This window comes from Rhinatrema bivittatum, chromosome 6 (genome assembly GCF_901001135.1).
Source record: "Rhinatrema bivittatum chromosome 6, aRhiBiv1.1, whole genome shotgun sequence".
Taxonomy (NCBI): domain Eukaryota; kingdom Metazoa; phylum Chordata; class Amphibia; order Gymnophiona; family Rhinatrematidae; genus Rhinatrema; species Rhinatrema bivittatum.
The window spans coordinates 208,806,391-208,832,470 of NC_042620.1; the positions used below are offsets into that span (position 1 = coordinate 208,806,391).

The 26,080-nt window shown below is 41.3% G+C and overlaps 1 protein-coding gene across 5 annotated transcripts in view; it reads right to left on the reverse strand.

Moving 5' to 3' along the window:
• PLS3 (plastin 3) overlaps window positions 1-26,080 on the reverse strand; it is a 228,319-nt gene that overhangs the window by 64,713 nt on the left and 137,526 nt on the right. For all 5 annotated transcript variants that reach the window (XM_029606503.1, XM_029606506.1, XM_029606505.1 and 2 more), the window contains 2 exons: window positions 13,608-13,771; window positions 7,988-8,117 (listed from right to left, as the gene is read on the reverse strand). In XM_029606503.1, the coding sequence (XP_029462363.1) occupies window positions 7,988-8,117; window positions 13,608-13,771 (294 nt within the window). The remainder of the gene's footprint in view (window positions 1-7,987; window positions 8,118-13,607; window positions 13,772-26,080) is intronic.

The window sequence follows — 26,080 nt, forward strand, 5'->3', positions numbered from 1 at the left end:
TGTATGTATGATTAAGAGCCTGTGTGTATAAGTAAGAGAGAGCATGTGTGTCTGTGTGTGATTGAGAGCTGGTTTAGGTGATGGAGCATGTGAGTATGTGATTGAGAGCCTGTGTGTAAATGAGAGAAAGAGAGGACATGTTTGTAAGCATGTGAATGAGAGTCTGTGTGTGAGAGAAAAAATGCAGCATGTATTTATGTGATTGAAAGCCTGTGTGTGTGTAAGCGTGAAAAGATAGATAGCATGTGTGTAAATGTGTAATTAAGAGCCTATATAAGTGAGAGAGAAAAAGCATGTGTATATGTGAGTGACTGAGAGCATGTGTGTATAGGTGTGTCATTGAGAGCCAGTGTGAGAGAGAGCGCTGGTATGTGACAGAGAGAGGAGAAAGTTCCAAGCAAACCACCCCGCCTCCTGCTAATTCAGAACAATCTCAGGACACCTGGATATCAAACGTTCCCAGGTATGCAGAGCAAAAAATTTTTTGTATCCTTATTATTTTTCATTACTGGGTCTGTGTGTCTGCTATTTTGAAATATTTTGTTGGTATCTGGAAATTTTTTATATGAGTTTTTAATTATTGGATATTCCACTCATCAGCTGTTTCGAAATATGTTCTTTTTGTTAGTACAGTTTTACTGCTGATGATTTTATATTTCTTGATTTGTTTTATAAGGATGGGTGATGTTTCTTTTTTCCTTTGTTACACTGCATATAGAGATTCTGGCTTGTTGCAGTTTCCAGTTCAGTTTTTTCTGCATGCTTCTAGTTATGCGTTTTGGTTTCTTTATTCTATGTTAGGTGAGGGTCAGCATGTGATTCAGGTGAGGTTTTCTGCTGGCGTGTAGTTTCTGTGTAGGACTCTATAGCAGCCTGACTTGGTCCGTTTTCCTAATAGGAGATGAATTGGTGACTTAAGGCCTGGTGTAATATTTTCAGAGACTTATTGTACTTTAAAAGTGTGATCTTACATAAAATGCACACATTTACTTGTATTTAGTTTTAAACATATTGTATGGCTCTCATGGAATTACATTTTAAAATATGTGGCGTTCATGGCTCTCTCAGCCAAAAAGATTCCTGACCCCTGGTTTAAGTAATTGAAGAGAGAAAAAAAAAAAAAAGCTCCAATCTCCAAAAACTAATCCCCACTTCATATACCTTCCCTCCATAGTGAAATAGAAGTTTTAAAGCATCTTCTTCTAAGAATATCACCTACACACCTGTAACACCAACCCCTCACACCCCGAAAGCGTCCCTTCCCACACTTATGCATTACTCTATTCTCCACTCCCATTGTTCCCCCCCATCTCTTTTCCAAAAAAACATGATCTACCTATTCTCTTTTGCAGATGCACCTCACTAATAGGGGATGTAGTCATCAGCACGATAAAGCCCACAACCCATCCATCCCCATAGCATATGAAGACAATATTCAACAAGTAAGCCAAAACTTAATAGGAATCACAAGATACATAAAGCAGAACAGGCAAATAACCATAAAATTTAGCTAATGACATACAAAATTTAACATTTGAACCAGCCAAGTCTAAGTGATACTAAATATGTCAAAAAAAAAATAAATCAGGAACTCTCAACAGCTAGGAGAAACTTCACACAGAGCTACTTGAGAAAAGGCTTCTCCCACTTGCCAACATAGCCTCTTGCCTCCTTTGCAAACATGAATAGATATCTTTACGCGGTAGCACAGCTTAAGATCTCTGGGTCGTAAAATTAGTTGTTAGTCCCGCCGCTCTCAGAACTTCCTGTGCCTCCATTACCTGGCTTTCCTGGTTCTCAATCCACAGCTCCCTATATCTTAAAAAGAAGCCCAAACAGAAAGGTCCACCAGTAGCCAATGCTCTCGTTCCTCAAATTCGCAGCCACCTCATTAAGTTCCTGGTGCTCACATAACGTAGATAGGACAATATCAGCATAAATATTAATTTGGCAACCATCCCAAGACCACTCAGCCTTCTTTCACGCCAACTCACAGATTTTACCTTTAAGAGCTTAAGTGTGAAAGCAGGAAGTATCTCTCAGGCAATTACAACTCCTTGATCCCAGTGCCCTATATATGCATTCCAAAGTGATATCAGAGATAGCTGTTCTATCAGCTGCATCATAGATGGATGGGATGGCCTTGCAGATTAATACCACTGCAGATTTACAGCCTTTGTAGGCAGGCTTCTCTGGCACTCTCTAGAAGCAAAGATTAGAACAGCATGTCCTATTTTCAAGATTCCCGATCTGGTCAGCTAATGCAGCCTGTTCTGAACCCAGTCACGGCATTGCCCTTTAAGCTGGTCAATAGTCTCGGAATGTGTGTCCAGAAGCATGATCATTTGTTTGACGTGTCGGCCTAGCTCTGAAATCGCCTCCCAAAAAAGTCCAACATCATGGTACGAATTTGTTTATGGGTTTTCATTTCCTACCCAATTTCACAGAACTTTGAATTTGGCTCTGGAGGGTAAATTATCTGCTGACAGTGCCTGAACAAGAACACCACACTCTGGCCCTATTTCCGGTTAATTGCAGCCTGCCTTTTCTGACCCACATGGTTCCTCGACGAACTTGCCAGCATGTTTACTAAAAGAAAATTGCTTGAAGTCCAGGGCTTTCTTTTTAGCCTCCATCCTCCTCTTATGAGTTTACTTGGCAGATTCTGTTCAATAGGGCCAGGAGCTCACTGCTACACTTCCATTCAGACAGATGTCACTTCCTATCTCTTCTCATTGGCTTCCTCATTTCCTAAGATGAATCCTGAACAGCTTGTAGCCAGCATAAATCAACCCTTTCTGATCCTATCACGAAGTGAGTGAATACAGATGTGCATTCATTTTTGAACAGACGTTTGTATTGTTATAAATATAATACAATTGTTATAAATATAATACAATTGTTATAAATATAATACAACAGTTGGGACAGGACACTAGTATAGTGATAAAGCCGGCGGACAAGGGAGGGGCATTGGTAATTATGGACAGAGTTCAATACATAGATGAGGTAAATCGCCAATTATTGGATACTGACTTTTACCATTTTTTGGATAGTGATCCCACTGAGGGTATTCAGAATGAACTTTATTTGTTGATCCAGCAAGCGGTTAAAGATAAAGTTATAGATCGTAAATTGGCGGATTACCTTTTTGAAAGTACACCAGTATGTCCTGTATTTTATGCCGTGCCGAAAATTCATAAGAGTATGGTGTCCCCTCCTGGGAGGCCCATAGTCTCAGGAATTGGCTCTTTATTTGAACCCATTGCTAAATACCTTGATCACTGGTTACAGGTAAAAGTACAGTCAATATCTTCTTATATTAAAGATTCAGCGGATTTCATTAGGTCTTTAGAACAGCATGATAATATAGAGGATGAGTGGTGGTTGGTGACAGCGGATATTTCCTCATTATATACTAACATTCCGCAGGAGGAAGCGGTGAGCATTGTACAAGATATAATGAATGAATCTGATTGCTCAGATAAGAAAAAACAACTGTGTATTCAATTGGCTACTATAATATTAAAAAAAAGTTTTTTTCAATTTGATGGGAAGTATTACCATCAGGTAAAAGGCATTCCAATGGGGTCCCCTATTGCGCCATCGGTGGCATGCCTATATGTGGCTAATTTTGAAAGCAGGTTCATTTATGGTTCACAATTTTGGGGGGAAATAAGAACATGGAAACGTTTTATTGACGACATTTTCTGTATTTTTGTGGGAAATAAAGACAGATTGGAGCAATTTAAAATTTGGATTAATACAGTGGATGTAAATTTACAATTTGAATTCACTGTTAGTCAACAGAGGGTATCGTTTTTGGATCTGTATGTGTATAAGAATCTAGGTAAACTCCATACAACAATCTATAGGAAGATGACCGATAGGAATACTACTCTAGAATTTTCTAGTTTTCACCCGAAACGCCTTAAGGAGAATATCCCGATTAGCCAATTTTTAAGATTGAGAAGATTATGCACCACAGTAAATGAATTTAAATTAAAGGCACAGGAATTGGTGGACAGATTTTTAGAAAGGGGTTACAAAGAAAGATAGTCAGGAAAGCTTACAAACGGGCTCTTTATGCAAATAGAGAAAATTTATTAATTACTGGAAATAAAACTCCACTGACAAGGATGGTATGTACGTTGCCCTTTTCTCACCAAGTGATGTATATCAAAGATATTGTTTACCGATATTGGACTATCATTAAGGATGATGGAGTGTTTAAGGAGTTTCCTAGTTTTGCATATAAAAAGAGACGTGCTCTGAGGGATATGCTTACGTCTACGATTTTGCCTACACCAAGGTTGATAAATGATGAACAAGGTCAATATCAGTGTGGTCGTTGTGTGGTATGTCCCCAGGTATATATGACATCTTCTTTGAGTATACCATCGACGGGGTGCACATATTATTTACCCAGGAGGTTTGACTGTGAATCAGCGCAGGTTATATATGTAATTGTATGCCCATGTGGGCTTTATTACATAGGACACACCAAGAGGAAAATAAAAACCAGAATAATTGAACATCTAAGTAATATACGCACCCGAAGAGAAAATGCCCCGTTGGTTCAACACTGGCAAGAGAAAAGGCACAATGTCCAGGAGTTGAAATTCTGTGTATTAAATCAAGTTGAACTAAGTAGAGGGGGTAATATAACAACGGTGTTAACTAAAAAAGAACAACGGTATATTTTTCAGTGGGGAACGGTGACCCCTGGTGGCCTCAATCTAGAAATAGAATGGAGTGCATTTCTATAGAATGGTCTGACCAATGATAGTGGTTAATTCATGTAGAGAAGTGGTGACAGCTGATACGTTTGAGAGGAGGGACGTTCAAAATATAAGGGTGTGGATAGTAAGCAATGCGCAACCGCGGCATTTTTGGGAAAGGTGCAGCACAAGTGTGAGGATGTTAGAAGGTAAGGTGTGTTGTTAATTCATAAGTATTAAGAGTAAAACTTTGGTTAGTTTAAAAGTTAATAAAAGGGTTGTTATTCATTGTAGATGAAAATGTTGTATTGGAATCAGCGTTTGTGACACAACTATTGAGCGCATGTGAAAGAGTGGCGTGTATGAAGGCAGCGCCATAGTGTAAGAAGTTGAGTTTGAATACGCTGCAGTTTGACGCTGACGGTATTGAAAACAAATAGTGGAATTTGGAAGGTTAGTGGATGTATAAGAATGAAGCTATACAAATTGATGAGGCATTTGGAGGTGGATTAAATTATGTTTTGGTTTCATTGGTAGGTTTTGATTAACAGAAGAAGTTAAGAATAATAGTGGTAAGAAATTACACAGATGGATATAAAGGTAAGCGGGTTTGCTGGGTTTTTAAGGATGGTGACTGGATTAATAATTTCTTTTGATACAATATATTTTATGATGTGAATTTGTGGATAATAACATTTATATATTTATATATTTAAGGTGATGGTTTTAGTAACAATAGCACATGCAACAATCATCCTATACGTTGTATAGAGAAGTTCCCGTTCTTCAAAAGAAATTATAGAATTGATAATGGTCCCCTGAGGAAACCACCTCGGTGAAACGAAAGCTTGCCGTCGGGAATGTACAACAATAAGGAAGAAATTTATGAACAAATAAAATGAAAGGGAACTAAGAGGAAGATAAGCTGATAATTGTTTGTTTAATAAAAACTGACAAATGCAATAAAAAAAACTTTTTTTGAGCTATCTTGAATGTAATACTATTTTGATAAATGGTATATGGATGTACTTAAATGCATTAGTATAGGTGAATTGTTGTATTAGAATCAGGTGCAATATTTTGTTTAATGATTGAGCATGTGTGTATGTGGTGTGAATGAAGGGGTGATGTTTTAAAGTGTATTAGTTGTATAATGAAATTGTATTTAAAGATTTAAAAATAATAAATGAGATAAACAATACACAGGTATCTAGATATTATTTATTCGTTAGAATTATACCTGTGGGTTACCCATTTGATATTATATAAATATAATAGGCAAGATATGTGAATGGACAATAACTAAGGTTTAAGCCCTGATGATTGGAACTACTGCTCTCAAGTTTCAAACCTCTTGTGCCCGTTACCATGAGTCCAAATATATGTACACATAGATCTCTAAGTAGCCAAGAAAATGATAGTTCTATATCTCAACATAATCTAAGTCTTCAAATAAAGAAAAAAATTTAAGCTTCACCATTACAAGTTTGTATATGTAAACTGCCAGCTTGTGTGACTTCTCTCTCCATGTCATCCAGATGGCCTCTGAGCAGCAGTGAAATATCACAGCAGCTTGCTCTACACCTTAGAGTGACAATCAAAGAACAGGCAGGTTTCTTTGTCAAGGGCATGCTTATATACTTTTAATCAAATTAAGTTATACTAAGAACCATGTTTGCTTATAGACATTTCTGGTTATAGAGATCAGACTGAGGGAAAAAAAAAAAAAAGGTGTCTTCCTACAATTAACAGAACATCCCACAAACCCTTCCATGCTATTTTTGGATTTTAGATTTGATTACTTGCCTTTCCAAACTTGAGTTCAAGGCAAGTAATAATCAGGTATAGTAGGAATTTCCCTGCCCTGGAGGGTTTACATTCTAAGGGTGTGATTCACTAAGGCTTTTCTCCCATTGTGTGTCTATGGGAAAAATGCTTAGTAAATCAGGCCCCTAAGTTTGTATCTGAGGCAACAGACTGTAAAGCAACTTGCCAAAGGTGACAAGGAGCGTTAGTGGGAGGAAGGAGGATTTGAACCCTGGCTTCCCTGGTTCTCAAGTCATAGCTCTAAGCTTTAGCCACTAAGCTGCTACTCTATTCTATATTTTCTACTCCAGTCAGCCCCTATTGTTTCGTACAGTAAACTAGGGACGTGATTTCATTTAAAATAAAACAGGAAATGTGAACATTCACTTAGTTCTCACACACCCTGCCCACCCCTGCCAATTAAAAAAGGTACCTTAAACTTTTGAAAAGGCTCCCCCAGGCTCTCTCTCTGCATCCTTCCTATCCCCTTGGCCCTCACCGTCATCATATGAGATTCCCAGGGTCTACATGGGGCAAAAGTGATCAACCAGCCAATGGCCAACACTATTTTGGAGTGCAGCACTGATGGGCCAATAGCAACTAGGGAAAAGGAAGTGGAGAGGTAAATGGGGAAGCCAGGGGTGGGATGTGTGTGCTTAAAAAGAAAAAGTTAAATGCAGAATTTTAATCGGCTGGCTGGGAAGGGAGTGGCACACTGGGCTGACAGACACCTTTTAGTGCACACTGCAAAGAGCACGCACAAACACGGAAAGGAATGCATAACTGAGAAATGAAATACCTCACCAACAAAACAACCGAATGCAAAAACAATTATGTGTCATCTGCCCAAATATTGGCAGAACTTTTACAAAGAACAGTATGTGTATATACTTATCTGATCTAAGCTGATAAATGTATCCTCTGTTTACTCAGCTTCTAAGATTCTCCTTAGTTTAAAAGGAGAGCATGACCAGCATTTTAGAGATAGTCCAAAATTTTACAGAACACTTTGTGAGGAAATGCAACCCCTTTCAAAACAATTGGTGGACACTTTCTTGTTAGTGTTCTGCTGCCCAACATAACTTCTAAAGTGAGTTGTAAATCGTTTTTAAAAAGGCTGGTGTGGGGCCGCCAGCTGCCCACTCTCAACCATGGTGGGTAGCAGTGTCATGTGCCAGTTTCCTCTACCCCCACTCCGGTGCTGTCTTATCCACGAGAGTTCACATGAAATTGGCAGGTGATAAAAGAAACCTGAGCCCTATAGTATTTGCCTGCTGCGCATCATCCTCCTGCCCAGCAGTGATTTTAACTCCAGATCATAATTATTTTGAGTCTGCACAATATCATCATGTTTTTAAAAATACAAACAACCCCACCCCCCCCAACAAACTGCTAATGCGGTATATATATTTTTTTTTTAAAAAAGCAGAATGCCTAAAGCAAGTGTGCTTTTAAAATACCGGAGTAGGAATGTTGCGTTCCTTCGCTGGACAGCTCCGATGTTCCACCAATGGCGCAAATCCCCTCTTTTCGATTTATTGCTTTTCTGAAAGTCTTCGCAATTTCGCTGTTTTTCAGTTCTTGAAATATCTACAGTTCAAGACAATTTCACAAAAAAAGTTACATTTTAAACACAATACTGCACAATGGTCAACAGATCATTTTAAAAGTTTACATAGCACTTATATCACTTGAAAATTAACTTTACAGTTCCCCTTCCCCTTACCAAAACAGCTTATAACCACCACTGCAAAGAACTATGATTTTTGTTTTCCCTTCTAACATTTTGGGGCCTTTGTTTTACAGAGAGGGTGGTGGATGTATAGAACAGCCTCCCCGGAGAGGTGGTAGAGACAGACAGCATCCGATTTCAAGAAAGCATGGGATAAACACGGGGAATCTGAGAAAGTGATAAGAACTCTAAGTTGAATTGTTGGTGTGGATGGGCAGACTAGATAGGCCATACAGTCTTTTCCTGCCACCACACTTCTGTTTCTAGTTTGCATATTTTAGATCATTTTTGTGATATTGTTGTAACCTGCCAAGACTGCTGGGTAATTGAGCAGAGAAAACCATAACCAGAAAAGGGTGGGACTAATCCATTTGTGAGACATAAAAAAACAAAAAAACAAAAAACAAACACTGCTAAAAAAATGCAAATGATATATATTTTGCGGTTATGCTGCAGTAAATTCATAAAACACATTTGAGGAAAGCAGAACAATCTTAAAAGCAGGTGTGCATGCAACACAAGATTGTGAACAAAACCGGAAGCAGCTGTGCATCAACTCACTAATGTGCATATAACAGTGTGGGTGAACCTAATAGTCCTCAAAGTTTAAATAAATACTCTTAAGTAATGCAGTACTCCATTGCTCCTTCATTACCTTAAGTGACAGCATATGCTATTTAAAGCTTTCAGAAGATTACATTTTATTGGTAGCAGGGCATGTCATCCGGGCTGAAACAGTAAAGTGCGCTCCGGTGGAGTGCACCGTTAGCCCGCGTTTGGCTGCACGTTTTCGACGCGCTATTACCCCTTACTGTATAAGGGGTAAAATAGCATGTCGAAAACGTGCAGCCAACCACCCCCCCCCCCCAAAAACTAATAGTGCCTGCAACATGCAAATGCATGTTGATGGGCCTATTAGTCATTCCCGCGTGATCCAGAAAGTAAAATGTGCAGCCAAGCCGCACTTTTTACTTTCAGAAATTAACGCCTGCCCAAAGGCTGGCGTTAATTTCGGCCAGCACCGGGAAAGTGTACAGAAAAGTAGAAAAAACTGCTTTTCTGTACACCCTCCGACTTAATATCATAGCAATATTAAGTCGGAGGCCCCAAAAGTAAAAAAAAATTAAAAATGTAAAATCTGCCCGCGGGTTGGAAGATGGATGCTCAATTTAGCCGGAGTCCATTTTCCGAACCCGTGGCTGTCAGCGGGTTCGAGAACAGACGCCGGTAAAATTGAGCGTTGGCTGTCAAACCCGCTGACAGCCGCAGCTTCTGTCAAAAAGGAGGTGCTAGAGTCCCTAGCACCTCCTTTTACCGCAGGCCCTCATTTACATAAATTTATTTACAGGATCGCGCACCCGGAAGAGTGGGTGCTCGCCCGCTCTCCCGCGAAGTTTTCTGTATCGGCCCGTTAGTTAGCCAATTTTTCATAACATAGTAATGACAGCAGAAAAATATCAAATGGTCCATCCAGTCTGCCTAGCAAGTTTCTTATGGTAGTAACTAACACTCCGTGCAGGTTACCCCCAAGCCTTATGTTAAGGATAGTAATATTATCAAAACCAAGCACCGTCACACCCATAACAAAATTACCTACCAACATTTTTTACAGGGCAAGTGGCCTTCTTGATAATCCAGACAATGCTGCTTGAACGTTCTTTTATTTTCAACTTGGCCTTAGAAGCAGTCCTGCACTTTTCCCTTAATGTCTGCATATCAGTACCCCAGGCTTTAAAAGTCAGGATCCAGCATAGGTTGTCATCTGAATCCTATTCCCCTCCTGCCCCTCAAAGCGGAGTATGTTTATACCATGACTTTCTGAATTTGTTTACTGTTTTTGTCTTCTGGAAGGGTACTCCAGGCATCCACCACCCTCTCTGTGAAGAAATATTCTTGATGTTGATTCCGAGTCATCCCCCCTGGAGTTTCATTTCGTGACTCCTAATTCTGTTTGCTTTCCAACAGAAAAGGTTTGAGGATTGTGCATCATTAAAACCTTTCAGGTATCTGAAGGTCTGTATCATATCCCTCCCCTGCACCTCCTCTCTTTGAGAATATACATGTTTAGATCATTAAGCCTCAATCTTCTGAAACAGACCCCCCACACCATTTTGGTCACCCTTCTCTGGGCAGACTCCAACCTGTCTCTATGCTTTTTGAGATACGGTCTCCAGAACTGAACACAGTACTCCAGGTGAAGCATCACCAAGTACCTGTCCAAGGGTATTATGGCCTTTTTCTTACTGCTTATTCTCTCTCTATGCAGCCCAGCATTTTTCTGGCTTTAGCTATCACCTTATCACAATGTTTCATCGCCTTCAGATCGCCAGACACTATCACTCCAAGGTCCCTCTCCCAGTATGTGCACATTAGTCTTTCAACCCTCATCACATTCAGCTCATTTGGATCATCATTCCCAGATGCATGACTCTGAACTTCTTGGCACTGAATCACAGATGCCAAACCTTCAACTATTCTTCAAACTTTCTTAAATCACTTTTCATGTTCTTTACTCCTTCAGGCATGTCCACTCTGTTGTAGATCTTAGCATCATCCACAAATAGACAAACTTTACCTTCTATTCCTTCCGCAATGTCACTATCAAAGATATTAAACAGAACCAGTCGCAAAACAGAGTTTTGTGGCACTCCACTTAATACCATTCTCTCTTCAGAGTAGATTTCATTTTCCATTACATGCTGTCTCCTGTCAGTCAACCAGTTTGTAATCCACTCCACCATCTTGGTGATGTCCCAAGCTTTTCATTTAATTCACGAGTCTCTTATGTGGGACTGTATCAATACTTTGCTGAAATCCAAGTAAATCACATCAAACGTTCTTCCTTGATCCAATTCTCTAGTCACCCGATCAGAAAAACCAAACAGATTTGTCTGACAGAACCTCCCCTAGTGAATCCTTGGGTCTAGAAACCTACCAGTTTGTAGATAGTTTGCTATCCTTTCTTTCAGCAGACTCCATTAATTTTTCCATCACCGAGATAAGGCTAACCGGTCTGTCAGTTCCAGCCTCCTCTTTGTTGTCATTCTTGAGAAGCGGGACTACCACAGTTCTTCTCAAGTCACTCAGCACCATTCCCCTTTCCAGGGACCTATTAAAAACAGGTCTTTCAGAGGACCCACCAGCACCTCTCTTCTCCCTCAGTATCCTGGGATGTATCTCATCTGGCCCCATGACCTTGTCCACTTTGTTTTCCTAGCTGTTCCAATACATTCCTGTAAACTGAGTTTCATCTACCCTACATCCATCTACAGTCTTCTCAACCAGCAACGATCCATCGCCAGGATCTTCTTTAGTGAACACATAACTGAAGTATCTCTTTAATATTTCTGCCATTTCTTTGTCTCTCTCCACACACTGCTCCTTGTCACCTTACAATTTCACTATACCACTTCGGGCAGCCCTTCTTTCTCTGATATATCTGAAAGATGTTTTGTCACCTTGCTTTATCTCTTTGACAATCCTTTCATCTTGCCCGACCTTTTGCTTTCCTGATTTTTTTCTTCGACTCCCTCAGTTTCGCCAGGTATTCTTCCCTGTGTTCCTCTTTTTGGGATCCTTTATGCTTCTTGAAAGCTGTTCTTTTGGCCTTTATTTTTTCAGTCACCTCCTTTAAGAATCAGATCAGTTTTTCACGTATTCCCTTTTGTGTACAGAGATAACCTATGCATTTAATTTGGAATGCAAATTCAGGTTACAGAATTATATCACTTCTTTTATATAAAACAATTCCAATAAGCTTTAATAATGTAATCCTTTTGGAAAGACACCTACATCCATCTTTGAGACAAAATATGTAACGGGGAAGATAATTTCCAAATAGGAGTAGGGAGAAGACTATCACTTCCCATTTCCATCTGGGTAACTAGGAGTACAGGGTAGTAAAGAAGCTTCCTAAAACTGAATCAGTAACAGGGCAGGATTTCAAGTCACAAGTTTCAGGTTTACAGACCACTGCTTTAAAATGGTACAGCACACCTCCAATTTAAGGTATAATGAAAAAAACAAAATATATATATATATTTTTTACTTGTATTCTACTTTCCTTCAATGAAAATGAATTGCTAGCAACTGGAAAATAATCATTCTGCTGGCAGTCTTTAATCAGTAGCTGTAAAACCATGTGGCTCCTTTCTGATGATTTTATAATTAGTTCAACAAGAGCTGGAACCAAGTTGAAACTGTTCTTTTCAACATTATCTTATATCAGAAACTACTAACTGTTCTCCAAATTGAAGAGCACACTGCTGCTCCTGTGCATTGCACAATTCCTGGCAAATGGGCTATTTACTGAAAAGTAAAATAATTCAAGGCAAAAAATGGATTGCAGTTTTAAATGTTCTTCCTTAAAGAAGTATTTCAGTCTTCTAGCTTTCCAAAAGTTGGTTAAGTGGATAGGAAACCACTCTCAATCTCCTGTAGAGTCCCTCAGCTCTGAATACAATGAAACCAGCTGGCTTCATCGAAGAGCAACTCCAGAAAATATCCATTCCCCTGATCAAACTCTCAGTACTTGTTTTCACAAAAGACTTCAGTTATGTCTCTCTTTACTACCATGAGGTTCATGCATGAATTTATCCTAAAATCTCATTCAAAATGCTGAACAAATGAAGCTATACACAAAACAATGTCTTCATTGTCAACACACATCAACAAATATATCATACTTAATATGCTGGGGTAAACTGAGGAGGGGGGGATGAGCCAATGTTCTTCACTACTGAATACCTACATCGTCCATGTTTTACATATACAGAGATGCACATAGATGAGAACTGTATATAGGCATAAATATTTCCTCTTGACAGAATGAAGTAGTTCCTAACTAGCTCCAAGAGGATGAGATTTTAAAATGAAAAAGTAGCCAAGTACTGCTACACCAGCACTTGTAAGCAATGATTTTTTTTTTTTTTTTTTTTTTAACAGGTCCTGCAATTTTTTGTTTTGAAGAAAAAATAATTTAAAAAAAATCTTGCGTGTTTTGCTGTGAACAAATAAGCTTGAATGGGCTGTTGAAACATGCAGTTATAACTGTAACACACAAATGTGCATGCAAGTTTTAATAAACCACAAATCAAATACAACTTACTATTTAACCTGATAGAGTAGACAATTCTGTGAATGTCAATATTGAGGGGGCCTATTCAGTAAGGATTTGCATCATGGTCATAAAATGCAAAAATTTCCCTTACTAAATTAGGCCTTAGGAACCTACAACACAAAGGGAAACAAAAACTGTTCTTAAGCCTTTCACAAAAAAAAAAAAAAAAAGGAAAAAAAAACAACATGAAATTGGTGAGCCTCAAATTCTCGAATTTAGAAATACTTACATAAACAAATTCATCAAAGCCTATTTTTCCATCTTTGTTCCTGTCTCCATCAGACATAAGCCGCTGAATAATCTCTCTCACTTTGTACCCAGGTAACGGCAAATTAGCTTCTTTAAAAAGGTCATGAAGTTCATAGTCCGAAATGAAGCCATTGTTGTCCAGATCTTGGGTGTGGGGGATGGGGAGGGAAGATGACAAAAGTTGTTCACGTCCATTACATATCATTGATCACATATAAATCAGAACATCTCAAGTTAAAACAAAACTTGCAAAAGTTAAACATAATCAGAACTGCATAGCAAGAGGAATAGGGAACAAACCAATCCCCAAGATTAACGATGTTTTTCAAAGAAAGAAACATTAACAATCTGCCGTGTGAAAATGATTAGGTATTTTTCAGTTCAAACAATCAGGTTATTGTCTAGTTTTAAAATCAAACTTAATAAAACACTAGAATAATCTATTTAGAATACAGCTGCTCTTGACATCTTTTGCTAGCTGGTTAACGCCAGGACAGAGAACAGGAATGCTACATCATATGCTTAAAACCGATGAGATTGATGACTGGCTGGTGCACGCATCAATGCTTGCCTCTTGCTCACCAGATGCCCTCCACATCCCCAAATTTGTACTTGTGATTTATGTACTTGTTTGACCACTAGGGATGTAGCCAAAATCCCACACTGAAAGTTAGCCTTTCCCAGCCCAGTCCTGTTTGAAAGCTCTGCAGTGTTCAGCAACCCTAGTATGTTACGCAATGCATTTTATATTTCTCTGTGCCTATATTCTAAGAAATTCAGAAGTACATAAAAATATGAAAAAAAATACAAAGGTTACAGGACGGGAATCAAAAAACAAAGTTTATTATGCACTCGAATATCTCCTCTTTTTGGAGTTAATGCCTTGACTCCTTTTATCTTACAGATCTCCGATATTTCTGTGTTATTTTATTTTTAACAGTAAAGATCAGATACAGGTCAATTTCAAAACAATTGCTTGCGCAAAAATGCCCACATACACACATATGTGGGCCGCACGTGAGCAACATGGATTTTAAAAAGCCACAAAGTATGCATATATGTACCCATGTGCACGTGAGGAATAAGGGCCGGAAAAGGGAGGGACGCAGACATTCTGGAGAGGGACCAAGACTTACGCTTGTAACTCTGACTTTTAAAACTGGAGACCATGGTGCGCGTCAGCTGGTTGTACGCATATCTTTAATGTTGCTCCAGATGAGGAGCAAGTCTGTAGATCTCAAGTTTTAGGGCTTAAAGGACAGGTTGAGGGGTCCGGGTCAACTGAAGGAACTGAATACAAGTCATCTGGTTATCTTGGCTACTTTGTGGGGCAAAGATTTGAGAATATTGATAGAAGAAAAAGATGTCGCTGAAGCTTTTGGGCAAGTCTATAAACATCTGCTGATGGCTAATATGAGGGAAATTCACTTTAAAATTCTTCATAAGAGTTATATTACTACAGAAATAAATGTTACAATGCAATTGTGGGATAATGATTTATGTTTAAAATGTAAGAATCAAAGTGGCAATTTTTGCCAAATGTTCACAGGATGCCCTAAATTCTAAACCTACTGGAGTAAAATACAGTGTCTGCTGGAAAAATACTGAATACAGACATAGGGGCCGATGCAATAATTTTCAAGGAAAGTGGGCGCTGACTTTTCAGAGCCCGCTTTCTTAACGTACACATGGCGCCCACAAGGGGGGCGCCATGCAATATCCAAATTAGGGGGTCACGCTAGGAAGGAGGCGCTAGGGTCGCTTGCGCGACTTTAGCGCCTCCTTGCTAGCGCGATCCCGCGGTGGCTGCCGGTTATGAAGACTGACGCCGGTAAACTCGGCATCGGTTTTCATAACCAAGCGCCGGTCTGCCGAGGTTTTTTTTTTTTTTTTTTTTTACTAAAGAAGTACAGAAAAGCAGTTTTTTCTGCTTTTCTGTACTTCTTTTACACGCGTTCAGTTATTAACGCCTACTCCAGGCAGGCATGAATATCTGAGCGATAAATGTGCGTCTGAGATGCACATTTATTTTATTGCATGCGAAGTGAATGAGTAAGCCTCATTCACAAGCATTTGGATGTGATTAGCGCTCTCTCATTCACTACGCGTCGGATGCGCGTTAAATAGGCGCTAATCCTCTTATTGCATTAGGGGTAGATTAGCGCCTATTTAACCCGTGTCAGACTGCGCTGAGCGCACTGTATTGCATCAGCCCCACGGAATGGTCAGGTAAACTCTTGAATTTACATTCATATGAATGACCCAGTACAATTTGTAGCAGGGGAATAAAATCTGTATGTGTCATTGTTGGCTATAAAAATGTATTGATGTCATGGAAGGAGGAAGAGGCACTATTATATACAATGGATCAGTTTAATGCATCAGACAGCATTTTATAAGATTAAAAGAGAAAAATATTCAAAACTAATATCAGAAATTGAAGTTAACAGGATATTTTCAAATGTTCTGTTCGTATGTCTCACTCTGAACGTCAAAGTGGCCCCTAATCCCTACACTAGGGGTGTGCATTTGGTCCCTACGTATTTGCAATCCGCAACGGATGTGGCCATATTCGTTGTATTCGTGGGGAAGCGAAACATATCGCGATTCCTCACGAATATACGAATCTTCGCCGAATTATTCGGCCGCCTAAAGAAACCAATTTAAACAAACCCCCCACCCTCCTGACCCCCCCAAGACTTGCCAAAAGTCCAGCAGGGGTCCGGGAACGACCTCCTGCACTTGGACCGTCGGCTGCCAGTAATCAAAATTGCGCCGATAGCCTTTGCCCATACTATGTCACAGGGGCTACCGGTGCCATTGGTCAGCCCCTGTCACATGGTAGGAGCACAAGATTGTGCCGATGGCCATGTGACAGGGGCTGACCAATGGCACCGGTAGCCCCTGTGACATAGTAGGTCAAAGGCTATCAGCGCCATTTTGAAACTGGCACAGAGGGTGTGAGTGTAGGAAATGGCTCCTGGACCCCCTGCTGGACCACCAGGGAGTTTTGGGTAAGTCTTGGGGGGGGGCTGGGGGGTTGTAGTTAATTTAATTTTAGTGGGGAAACAAACAGAAATCGACATATTAACGTATCGGGGCGCCATACGGCCGAATACAACATATCTGCCCCCCGACGAATCCGAATCCCGAATGCAACGTATGGCGTCCCTCTGCACATTCCTACCCTACACTAATAGCTAAACCTCACCTCGAGTAACTAGGTGGGCCTCCTATAGAGGTATAAATACCTAACTACTATGAGGGCCTTATAGCTAGGCGCGCTCTCTCGCCCCCTCCCACCCCCCCATGGTTGTAGGTAGGAATTACAATTGTGGCACTATGTGGTAATACCTATGTGAACGCTAAGATAGTTTATTTATCGCAGTGTGCGCTATAACCATAAAACACGCCCCTCTTCCTATCGCATGCAATAGTTTGATGAATCTAGCTCTGTTAGATACCGCATGCTGAAAATTAGTGCTACATACCAAATTTTTCCTCCCCTAGCCACTTTTTTGGATTTTAAATTTAAGAACCTTGTGAAATTAGAAGCCTAAATTTAGCTACTCTGACCTAGTAAATTTTCAAAAGGGCTAACTTAGGATACTAAATTCAAAAGCTAGACACACAAACCCTTTGAAAATAAATCAGCCTCTATAAGCTCTGTTGAAGGGATAGCTTTGTCAATTAGCAAATTACTAAAAATAAAACTGCATAGCCTTCACTTCATAAATTTTTCCAAAACAAAGTCTATAAAGTTGAATGAACTGATGTAGATTTAGTAGTAAAAAGACACTGTCACATAGCTTCTTAGTGCTACTCCTAACACTCACTCATGGGTAACCCTGTAGATGCTGAATCTCCAGGCAAGTGCTGTCCAGGCCTGCCAGCATCTGAGCACATGCTCCTATGAAGCCATCCTCCCTCCTTACCAAATGGGCTCCTGCTTGCCTTTGAGCAAGTACTCTGCCCACAAGGTCCACTCTGCCCTTGAGGTTTCTAGAACACAGGCTCCACACAACCCAAGGGTCTCAGTTCTTAGAAACACACCTAGAGACCAAATACAAAAAATACTGGTTTCATCAGTCACAGGACAAAGCTAACAAACTAAAATGTTTAATTGCAAGAACAGGGAACAGGAAAAAAAAAAAAAGATAGAATTTGCAAACAGCTACAGGTAAAATAACAAGGATTCATATAGTTAATAACTATGCACTTTTCACTTTACTTCAGTGCCTGGGGAGGTTCAAAGAGAAGCTGCCCTCACAAGTTTGTGCAAAGTTTGGACAGGACCATGGCACAGATCTAGTTTTTCTGCACTCCTAGCCAAGACAGATTTTCTGGCAAAGTCTGGACTAGGTCACTCTGTACAACCAAGGTATCACCGTCCTGACCAACTGCAAGACAGGATGCTGTCATATTACACCACCTATTGGAAACTGGGGAAGTACTGTCGGATCCAGTGGGAATTTCTGGTTTCCCAGGTGTAGTGATGTATTATAGTGGGCAATATGGAGGCTAAGTAGAAGAGCTATTAAGTTCACTTAAGAGAATAGCCACTGCCATTAGCAATGGTAACATGGAATAGACAGTTTTTGGGTACTTGCCAGGTTCTTGTGGCCTGGATTGGCCACTGTTGGAAACAGGATGCTGGGCTTGATGGACCCTTGGCCTGACCCAGTATGGCATGTTCTTATGTGCTTAATATCCCTTCAGATATGTCAGTGATGACTTAAGTACATCATTAAATGGACTAAAGGGCAAAGCACAGACAAGCTATAAACAAATTAGATAAAACCAGTCATAACCAATAATAGTTTATTTCTAAAAAAAAAAAACAAACCAAAACAAAACAAACCCGTTAGATTGCATAAGCAAGGCATAGCTTGTGACAAATGAATATTATTAGCTTAATGAATATCTCTGCTGCAGTTCCTCTTTTTTGACCAATCATGCAATTTATGCAGTTCTGTATTCTTGGGAAATAAGCATATCTGGGAAATGGTATGAATAATGAGACTATACTAACTGATATTTGATTTGTTTATTTTCTGTGCCTATCCTTGTTGGCATAAAGCGGAGGTGAGAAAAAGTATAAATGTATGAATTATTATTGCTATGTTAAGACTACTTCCCCATTCTTGGCTGAGCACTTTTCCTGTATGTACAGACAATAAAAAGATCAACTCATTTTTAACTACAGTGAATTTGGCTGCAGAGTTTCATTTTTCAGTCTAATTCTGGGGCAAAATAAAATTAGAATATTAATCTAAATCCCACAGTATGCATGCATGCCAATCCTCACTTTGGGATACAGACAAGTTAACCTCTTCAGTCCTAGCTGCCAGAACTACAGAGCACAGCAGGAGTTAGGCTGCCACCTGCCTTTCAGTCAAAGAATTGCAAAAGAAAGGTGGTATTCTTAGGGAAACAAAAAAAGTCTTGGTGCAAAATAAGAAATCAACAAACACAAATATTCCCATTTCACCACAGTCATTTTCATATCATCTGCATTGTATTAATTTATCTATCCTTTTTCAGCAACAGAATCAGTTTCCCAACAAAGATACATTTTTAGGCTGGTGCATCAAGCCCCACTGCTGGATGAGCCCTGCACTGGCCTATAGATAAAACAGTTGAGCATGCGGTCGCCAGAAGTAAGGGGAGGAACAAGGCCAGTTCAATCTCTCCACTAGGCTGAAGCGGAAGAGAAGGGAAGAAGTCAACTGCACGAGGCCACCAGGAGGAGAAGGAAGAAGGAGACAGAGCAAGCTCCATGGGGCCACCAAAAGGACAGAATGAGCTCTGTAGCAGCAACAGAAGGCAAAGGTGTTAGGACCTCCCCCAACACAGATACTGATGCAGCTTCAGTGCCAGCTCTTCTCTATCCCACAGCTAGCAGTAATCAGTCAGTAGAAGCACAGCAATTAGCACTTCTAATACTGCAGTTGCTTCTCTGCTTCTCATGGCTGATTAACTCATTATGCACAGGAAAACCAATCAATTGCAGGAGCAGCAGCTGATTCATAAATATAGTCATACTCCAGCAACCTAACAGGGAACACCATTTCTGAGAGTGTTGGGAAAGAGGCCCGTTAAAAAGGGAATAGAAGGGAGACGGAGGGTGATTTTGCATTTCATTATGACTCTAGCCTAAACATAAATCTGCTGTGATACCTATTTGGACTATACCAAAACATGTCACCTTTACATTATCTGCTGCAAGGCTATGAAAGACTCTGGTCCCTCCAATGTATTTCATCAGTAAATAAATATATTTCACCACCAATCACACTGTAATTAGAAATGGAATGGCGGTATATCAAATAGAGCAACAATAATAATAATACTGCGACTGTAGCAGAGTCCTGATCCAGGCCCAGGCAGTGATAGCAAACCCAATAAGAACCTGTGGTGGATTTCCAGAGCCCACAAATGCAGTCTTGTTGGCCCTGGCCTTCTCTATTTTATACTTTTTTTTTTTCACCGAACTGAAAAGCTCTGTAGAGGGACTGCCAAGGCAGCAGCTTGGAAAAGAAAAAATAATGTAATGAGGCAGAAAAACCAGACCAATACAATGGCCAGAAATCAAATTGTAAAGAAAGTCTGGGAAAATGTCCATGTGGTAGCTCAGAGCCCCATTAGAAAGTGTGTACATGGAGACTCTCACATATGCTCAACAGTCTTTACTGTGCTCGGTTGGATCCGTGTCAGCACCATCTGATTATGTCACCCATGCGTCAAGGCTCCTTCATGCCCGCTTGTTGATGGAGAAGCCCTTTTTCCCTCTCCAGCAAAGTATCCTGAGATAGCACACTCAGCTAGCTGAGGGAACAAAACATAGGGGCAACTGAATCCCTTCAAGTTATGTTCTCAGTTAAGACACTGGAACCAGGATTTTCCTTCAACCACAGGACTGCTGTATCCTAGGTACTGGTTCTTCCTTACCCTGGGAGCTTGTTCCTATTTAATTTTTTCCACACGACAGTTTCTAAAAAGGCACTAATCAGATGACGACCTTTCTAAAGCCGAGTCCCATAATGCCAAGTCAGCACTAGTTCAATTGCTTCTGATTTTAGGGACTCGGTGGTTTCTGTAAACAAAGAGTCTTGTGGCGTACGACACTGTAGTATTACTGTGAAGGTCCCAAGAGAGGAAATTAAGACCGCTCAAAATAGTTTTACAGATGCCCACACATTTATAAGCACGAATGTCAAACACCACAAAAAGGCTCTAGAGCTCTGTTTATTCCAGCAACATTTAACACTAACTATCACAAGAAAAAAAAGGAGAAAGCCCCAAATTATCAAGAATTAATGTTTCACTGTTCCTTTCAAAGGAGAATGTCAGGAAGTTAAAGTTCAAGCTGAAAATGTTCAGATTTTAATGATTTACTTGTCTTCACTTTTATGCATGTGGTGCAAAAAAAAAAAAAAAGGAATAAAGTAAATCAAAACCACTCCAACGCTGGCTCAACCTTCCTCCAAATTTAGACTTAAAATAGCTTCAAAACAGGATGCTGTGAAAACACACACATTCCCTTTTAAGGAAGAGTATTCTTTTCAGATTGATGCAAAACTTCTGCAGCATCACTTATTGGTTCAAAAATAACCACCTAAAGTGAAAATTGTATTTTATTTACTATTTTTCCTCCTGCTGCTTTGAGCTTTCAGCTGAAATTGGAACCAAAGTGTACTAGGGATATGGACCTATGATCCTACAATCAAAGCAGCCCCCCTCCTCTCATTTTCAGCCCTCTGGCTCTTTGCCCATGTAGTCCAGATATTGCAGCTACAGTACCTGATGAAGGGTCACAGGTCGTGGCTCCCCCGCAGAGCATGACCATTAGGCGCTGCTGAGCAACGGCTCGACATCTCTCTCCCTTTTCTCCCTACCTCTACTTTAGCAAGAGAGGGCAGTGAATGCTAAAAATAAATTGAACACTATGGGGCGGATTTTAAAAGGCGCGCGAATAGCCTACTTTTGTTTGCGCTCTAGGCGCAAACAAAAGTACGCTGGATTTTAGTAGATATGCGCGGAGCCGCGCGTATCTGCTAAAAACCTGGATCGGCGCACGCAAGGCTATGGATTTTGTATAGCCGGCGCGCGCCGAGCCGCGCAGTCTACCCCCGTTCCCTCCAAGGCCGCTCCGAAATCGGAGCGGCCACGGAGGGAACTTTCCTTTGCCCTCCCCTCACCTTCCCCTCCCTTCCCCTACCTAACCCACCCGCCCGGCCCTGTCTAAACCCCCCCCCCTTACCTTTGTTGGGGGATTTACGCCTCCCGGAGGGAGGCGTAAATCCCCGCGCGCCAGCGGGCCTCCTGCGCGCCGGGCCGCGACCTGGGGGCGGGTACGGAGGGCGCGGCCACGCCCCTGTACCGCCCCGGGCCGTGGCCATGCCCCCGTACCCGCCCCCAAAACGCTGCCGAACGCCCCCGAAACGCCGCGACGACCGGGCCCGCCCCCCGACACGCCCCCCTCGGAGAACCCCAGGACTTACGCGAGTCCCGGGGCTCTGCGCGCGCCGGGAGGCCTATGTAAAATAGGCTTCCAGGCGCGCAGGGCCCTGCTCGCGTAAATCCGCCCGGTTTTGGGCGGATTTACGCGAGCAGGGCTCTGAAAATCCGCCCCTATGGCAGCAGCATTACTTGCATGGAGTATTTCCTTGCATTCTGCACGTAATGCAGATTTTGATTTGCCCAGATGTAATATTAGACTCATTCAAGACAAAAGAATTAGAAAACATTACAAACCAGAGCAGATTTTGGAAATTTCCTCCATGATTTACACAAGTGCACTCACCATACCTTCCCACAGCCCCCCATGCCAAAAACTTTTGGGGTTGGGGGGGGGCACCAACAGGAATATATGGCGAGTACATTTCTTCCTTGGCGAGTATATCCCGGTCCACTCCACCCCTCACTTTTCTCATCTGCCACAGCTGTCTCTACCCTCCCAGGTCCCAATTAGACCCAAAGTCACCATCACATTATCCTTGGGCCCCAAACCAGTCCAAAGGCAAAGCCGCACTCACTGCAAAACTTCACTCACCCCAGGTAAGTGGACTTCTCCAATCTTAGAGAGGAAAAGTTTACTTTTTCCCCCCAAGTGCATTATTCCTGTATTTGCAAATAAACTAGGACAGAGCAAGACTGTTTATGCAACTGCATCCAAAGTCCACATCTCCGCAATATTAGCTAGAAACAGGTAAATCAGTGTTTGACTGGGCAATTAAAACTGTTTTCAGTCACAGAGATGCTTACTCAATTCACAGCTGTATACATCACATGAGGCAGCTCATTTATTTTGGCACGACAAAGGGGAAGTGTGACTCGAATGATTTAATCTATTGGGTGAAGGAAAAATTACTTTAGAAGATCCCTGCTTTACTCTTTGCTCTGATAAAGAATAAATATTTGATTATTTTAATGAGACAAAGCCAACATGGATTTAGCCAAGGGAAGACTTGTTTCACTGATCTGCTACATTTTGTTTGAAGGCATGGATAAACATATGGATAATCATGAGCCAGCCGATATAGTCAGAAAGCATTTAACAAAAGTACCTCATGAGAGACTCTTGAGGAAATTAAAAAAGACATAGGATAGAAGGCAATGCTCTATTGCAGTGGTTCTCAACCAGTGTGTCGCCAAGCACCGGCAGGTGTGTCACGGCTCCCGGTGTTCCACTGCCCCGCTTGTGCTTCCCTTCTCCCAGGGGCGGGGCTGAAGAATGGAGAGACGCTTCTTGCCACCGCTGGAGGCCAGGTTGGCGGGGCCGAAGAATGAAGAGACGCTGCGCGCTGCCGGCTGAAGAGCGGCGAGACCTGCGCACCGACGCCAGCGGGGCCGAAGAATGAAGAGATGTTGCACGCCGCCGGCGGCTGAAGAGTGGAGAGACCTGCGCACCGATGCTGGCGGGGCCGAAGGAGGAAGCGACGCTGTGCACCGCTGCCGGTAGCTGAAGAGCGGAAAGACCCTGCGCATGCGGGAGGTGGCTGGAGAGACGTTGCGCACCGTGGGAGGTCAGGCCAGAGGCGGCTGAGAAGTGGAGGCCAGGCTTATTGGGCCAAACAATGAGAAGAGGCGCCATGTGAGCTTGTGTGTGGTAAAATGGTTGCCTGGGTGCATGAGTGGCAGCTTTGTGTGTGTGTGTGTGTGCGCGCCTGTGGTAGAATGGGTGCCTGGGTGCGTGAGTGGCAGCTTTGTGTGTGTGTGGTGGAATGGGTGCCTGGGTGCATGAGTGAGAGCTTGTGTGTGTGGTACAATGGGTGCATGAGTGGCAGTGTGTGTGGTTGTAAATGACAGTATGTGTGAGATTGTATGTAAGTGACAGAGCATGTGTGAGATTGAGAGAGACTGGTCAGGGAGGTGACTGGTGTGTGTGTGAGGAAGAGAGACTGGTCAGGGAGGTGACTGGTGTGTGTGTGTGAGGAAGAGATACTGGTCAGGGAGGTGACTGGTGTGTGTGTGGGTGAGGAAGAGATACTAGTTAGGGAGGTGACTGGTGTGTGTGTGAGAGGAAGAGATACTAGTTAGGGAGGTGACTGGTGTGTGTGTGAGAGGAAGAGATACTAGTTAGGGAAGTTACTAGTCTCTGTGAGACAGACTAGTAACTTCCCTAACTAGTATCCCTAGTAGTATCCTAACTAGTATCCCTAACTAGAGACTAGTAGCTTCAGCAGCCACTGCTGCTTCTGCTATTGGTCTGCAAGGGAAAGGAGTAGGAGAGTTGCTGGAGAGGGTAAGTAAAGGCAGCTTTTTAAGTTTAATTTCTTGATTGACTGCCATTTTAATTATTGGGTATTATGTGATGTGTCTGCTGTTTTGAAATATTTTGATATTTAGACAATTTTTATTAATTTTTATGAGTTTGTAATTGTTGGATATTATTCTGTTCATCAGCTGTTTTGTAACATTTATTAGTATAGTTTTACAATTATTTCTAAGTGGGTATCTATCTATATCAGCTTGGCTTGCTCTGTTTTCCCAATAGGAGGTGTATTAGTGTTTAGGGCCTGGTTAAATATGTATAGTGGTAAATTACTGTCTTTTCATAAGGAGGGGTATTGTGCTTGCCAGTAAAGAGAGTTTGTTTTGCTCTTACTGAGATGTCATCAGATCCAGAATATCTTTTTTTGTATGGTCAGCTGTATGGGTAATGCCCTAGTTCTGCTCTGCACCCATTTTTGGGGGTCAATGTGGTTCCTGAGGATGCAGAATGTATATTTACATTTTGTCCCATGACAGTCACATGTTCAGTGTGTCACGCACTTGAGAACCATCTGTCAGGTGTGTCCCGGACAAAAAAAGGTTGAGAATCACTGCTCTATTTTGAAGTGACAACTGGTTAAACAATAGAAAACAGAGAGAAGGGTCAAATGGTACATTTTCTCAATGGAAAAAGGTCAAAGGTGGAGATTCCCAGGGATCTGTACTGGAACCGCTGATTTCTTTTAACATTTATAAATAACCTAGAGATGGGAACAAGTGAGCTGATCAAATTTGATGATACAAAATTATTTTAAGTTGTTAAATCACAAGAGGATTGTGAGAAATTGCATGAGGACTGTGCAAGACTGGGCATCCAAATGGCAGATGACACTTAATATGGACAAGTACAATATGATTATGCATGTAGGGAAAAGTAATCCAAATTATAGCTATACAATGCAAGGTTTCACATTGGGAGTCACCACCCAGGAAAAGGATTTAGGCTTCATCGTGGATATGTTGAGATCCTCTGCTCAGTGTGCAGAGGTGGCCAAGAAAGCAAATAGAAATTGTTAGGAAAGGAATGGAGAATAAAACAGAGGGTGTCATAATACCTCTATCGTTCCATGGTGAGACCACACCTTGAGTATTATGTGCAATTCTGGTCACTGCATCTCAAAAAAGATTTAGTGGAATTAGAAAAGGTACTGAGAAAGTGGACAAATGATAAAGCGGATGAAACGATTCCCTTATGAGGAAAGGCTAAAGAGATTAGGGCTCTTCAGCTTGGAGAAAAGATGGCTGAGGGGAGATATGATAGAGATCTATAAAATAATGAGTGGATTGGTACAGGTACACATGAAATCTGTTGTTCACGCTTTCAAAATGTACAAAAACTAGGGGACAATGAAGATAAACAAAAGAAAATATTTTTTTTTTACTCAACACAATTAAACTTTGTAATTTGTTGCTGAGGATGTGGTAAAAACTGTTAGTGTAGCTGGGTTTAAAAATGTTTGGACAAATTCCTGGAGGAAAATTCTGCAAACCATTAATGTGGATTTGGGGAAGACATTGCTTATCCCTGGGATAAGCAACATGGAATCTATTTACCTTTTGGAATCCTGCCAAGTTCTTATGACCTTGACTGGCCAACATTGGAAACAGGATACTGGGCTTGATAAACCTTTGATCTGACCTGGTACAGTAAGTGTTATGTTCTTATACCCCACTATA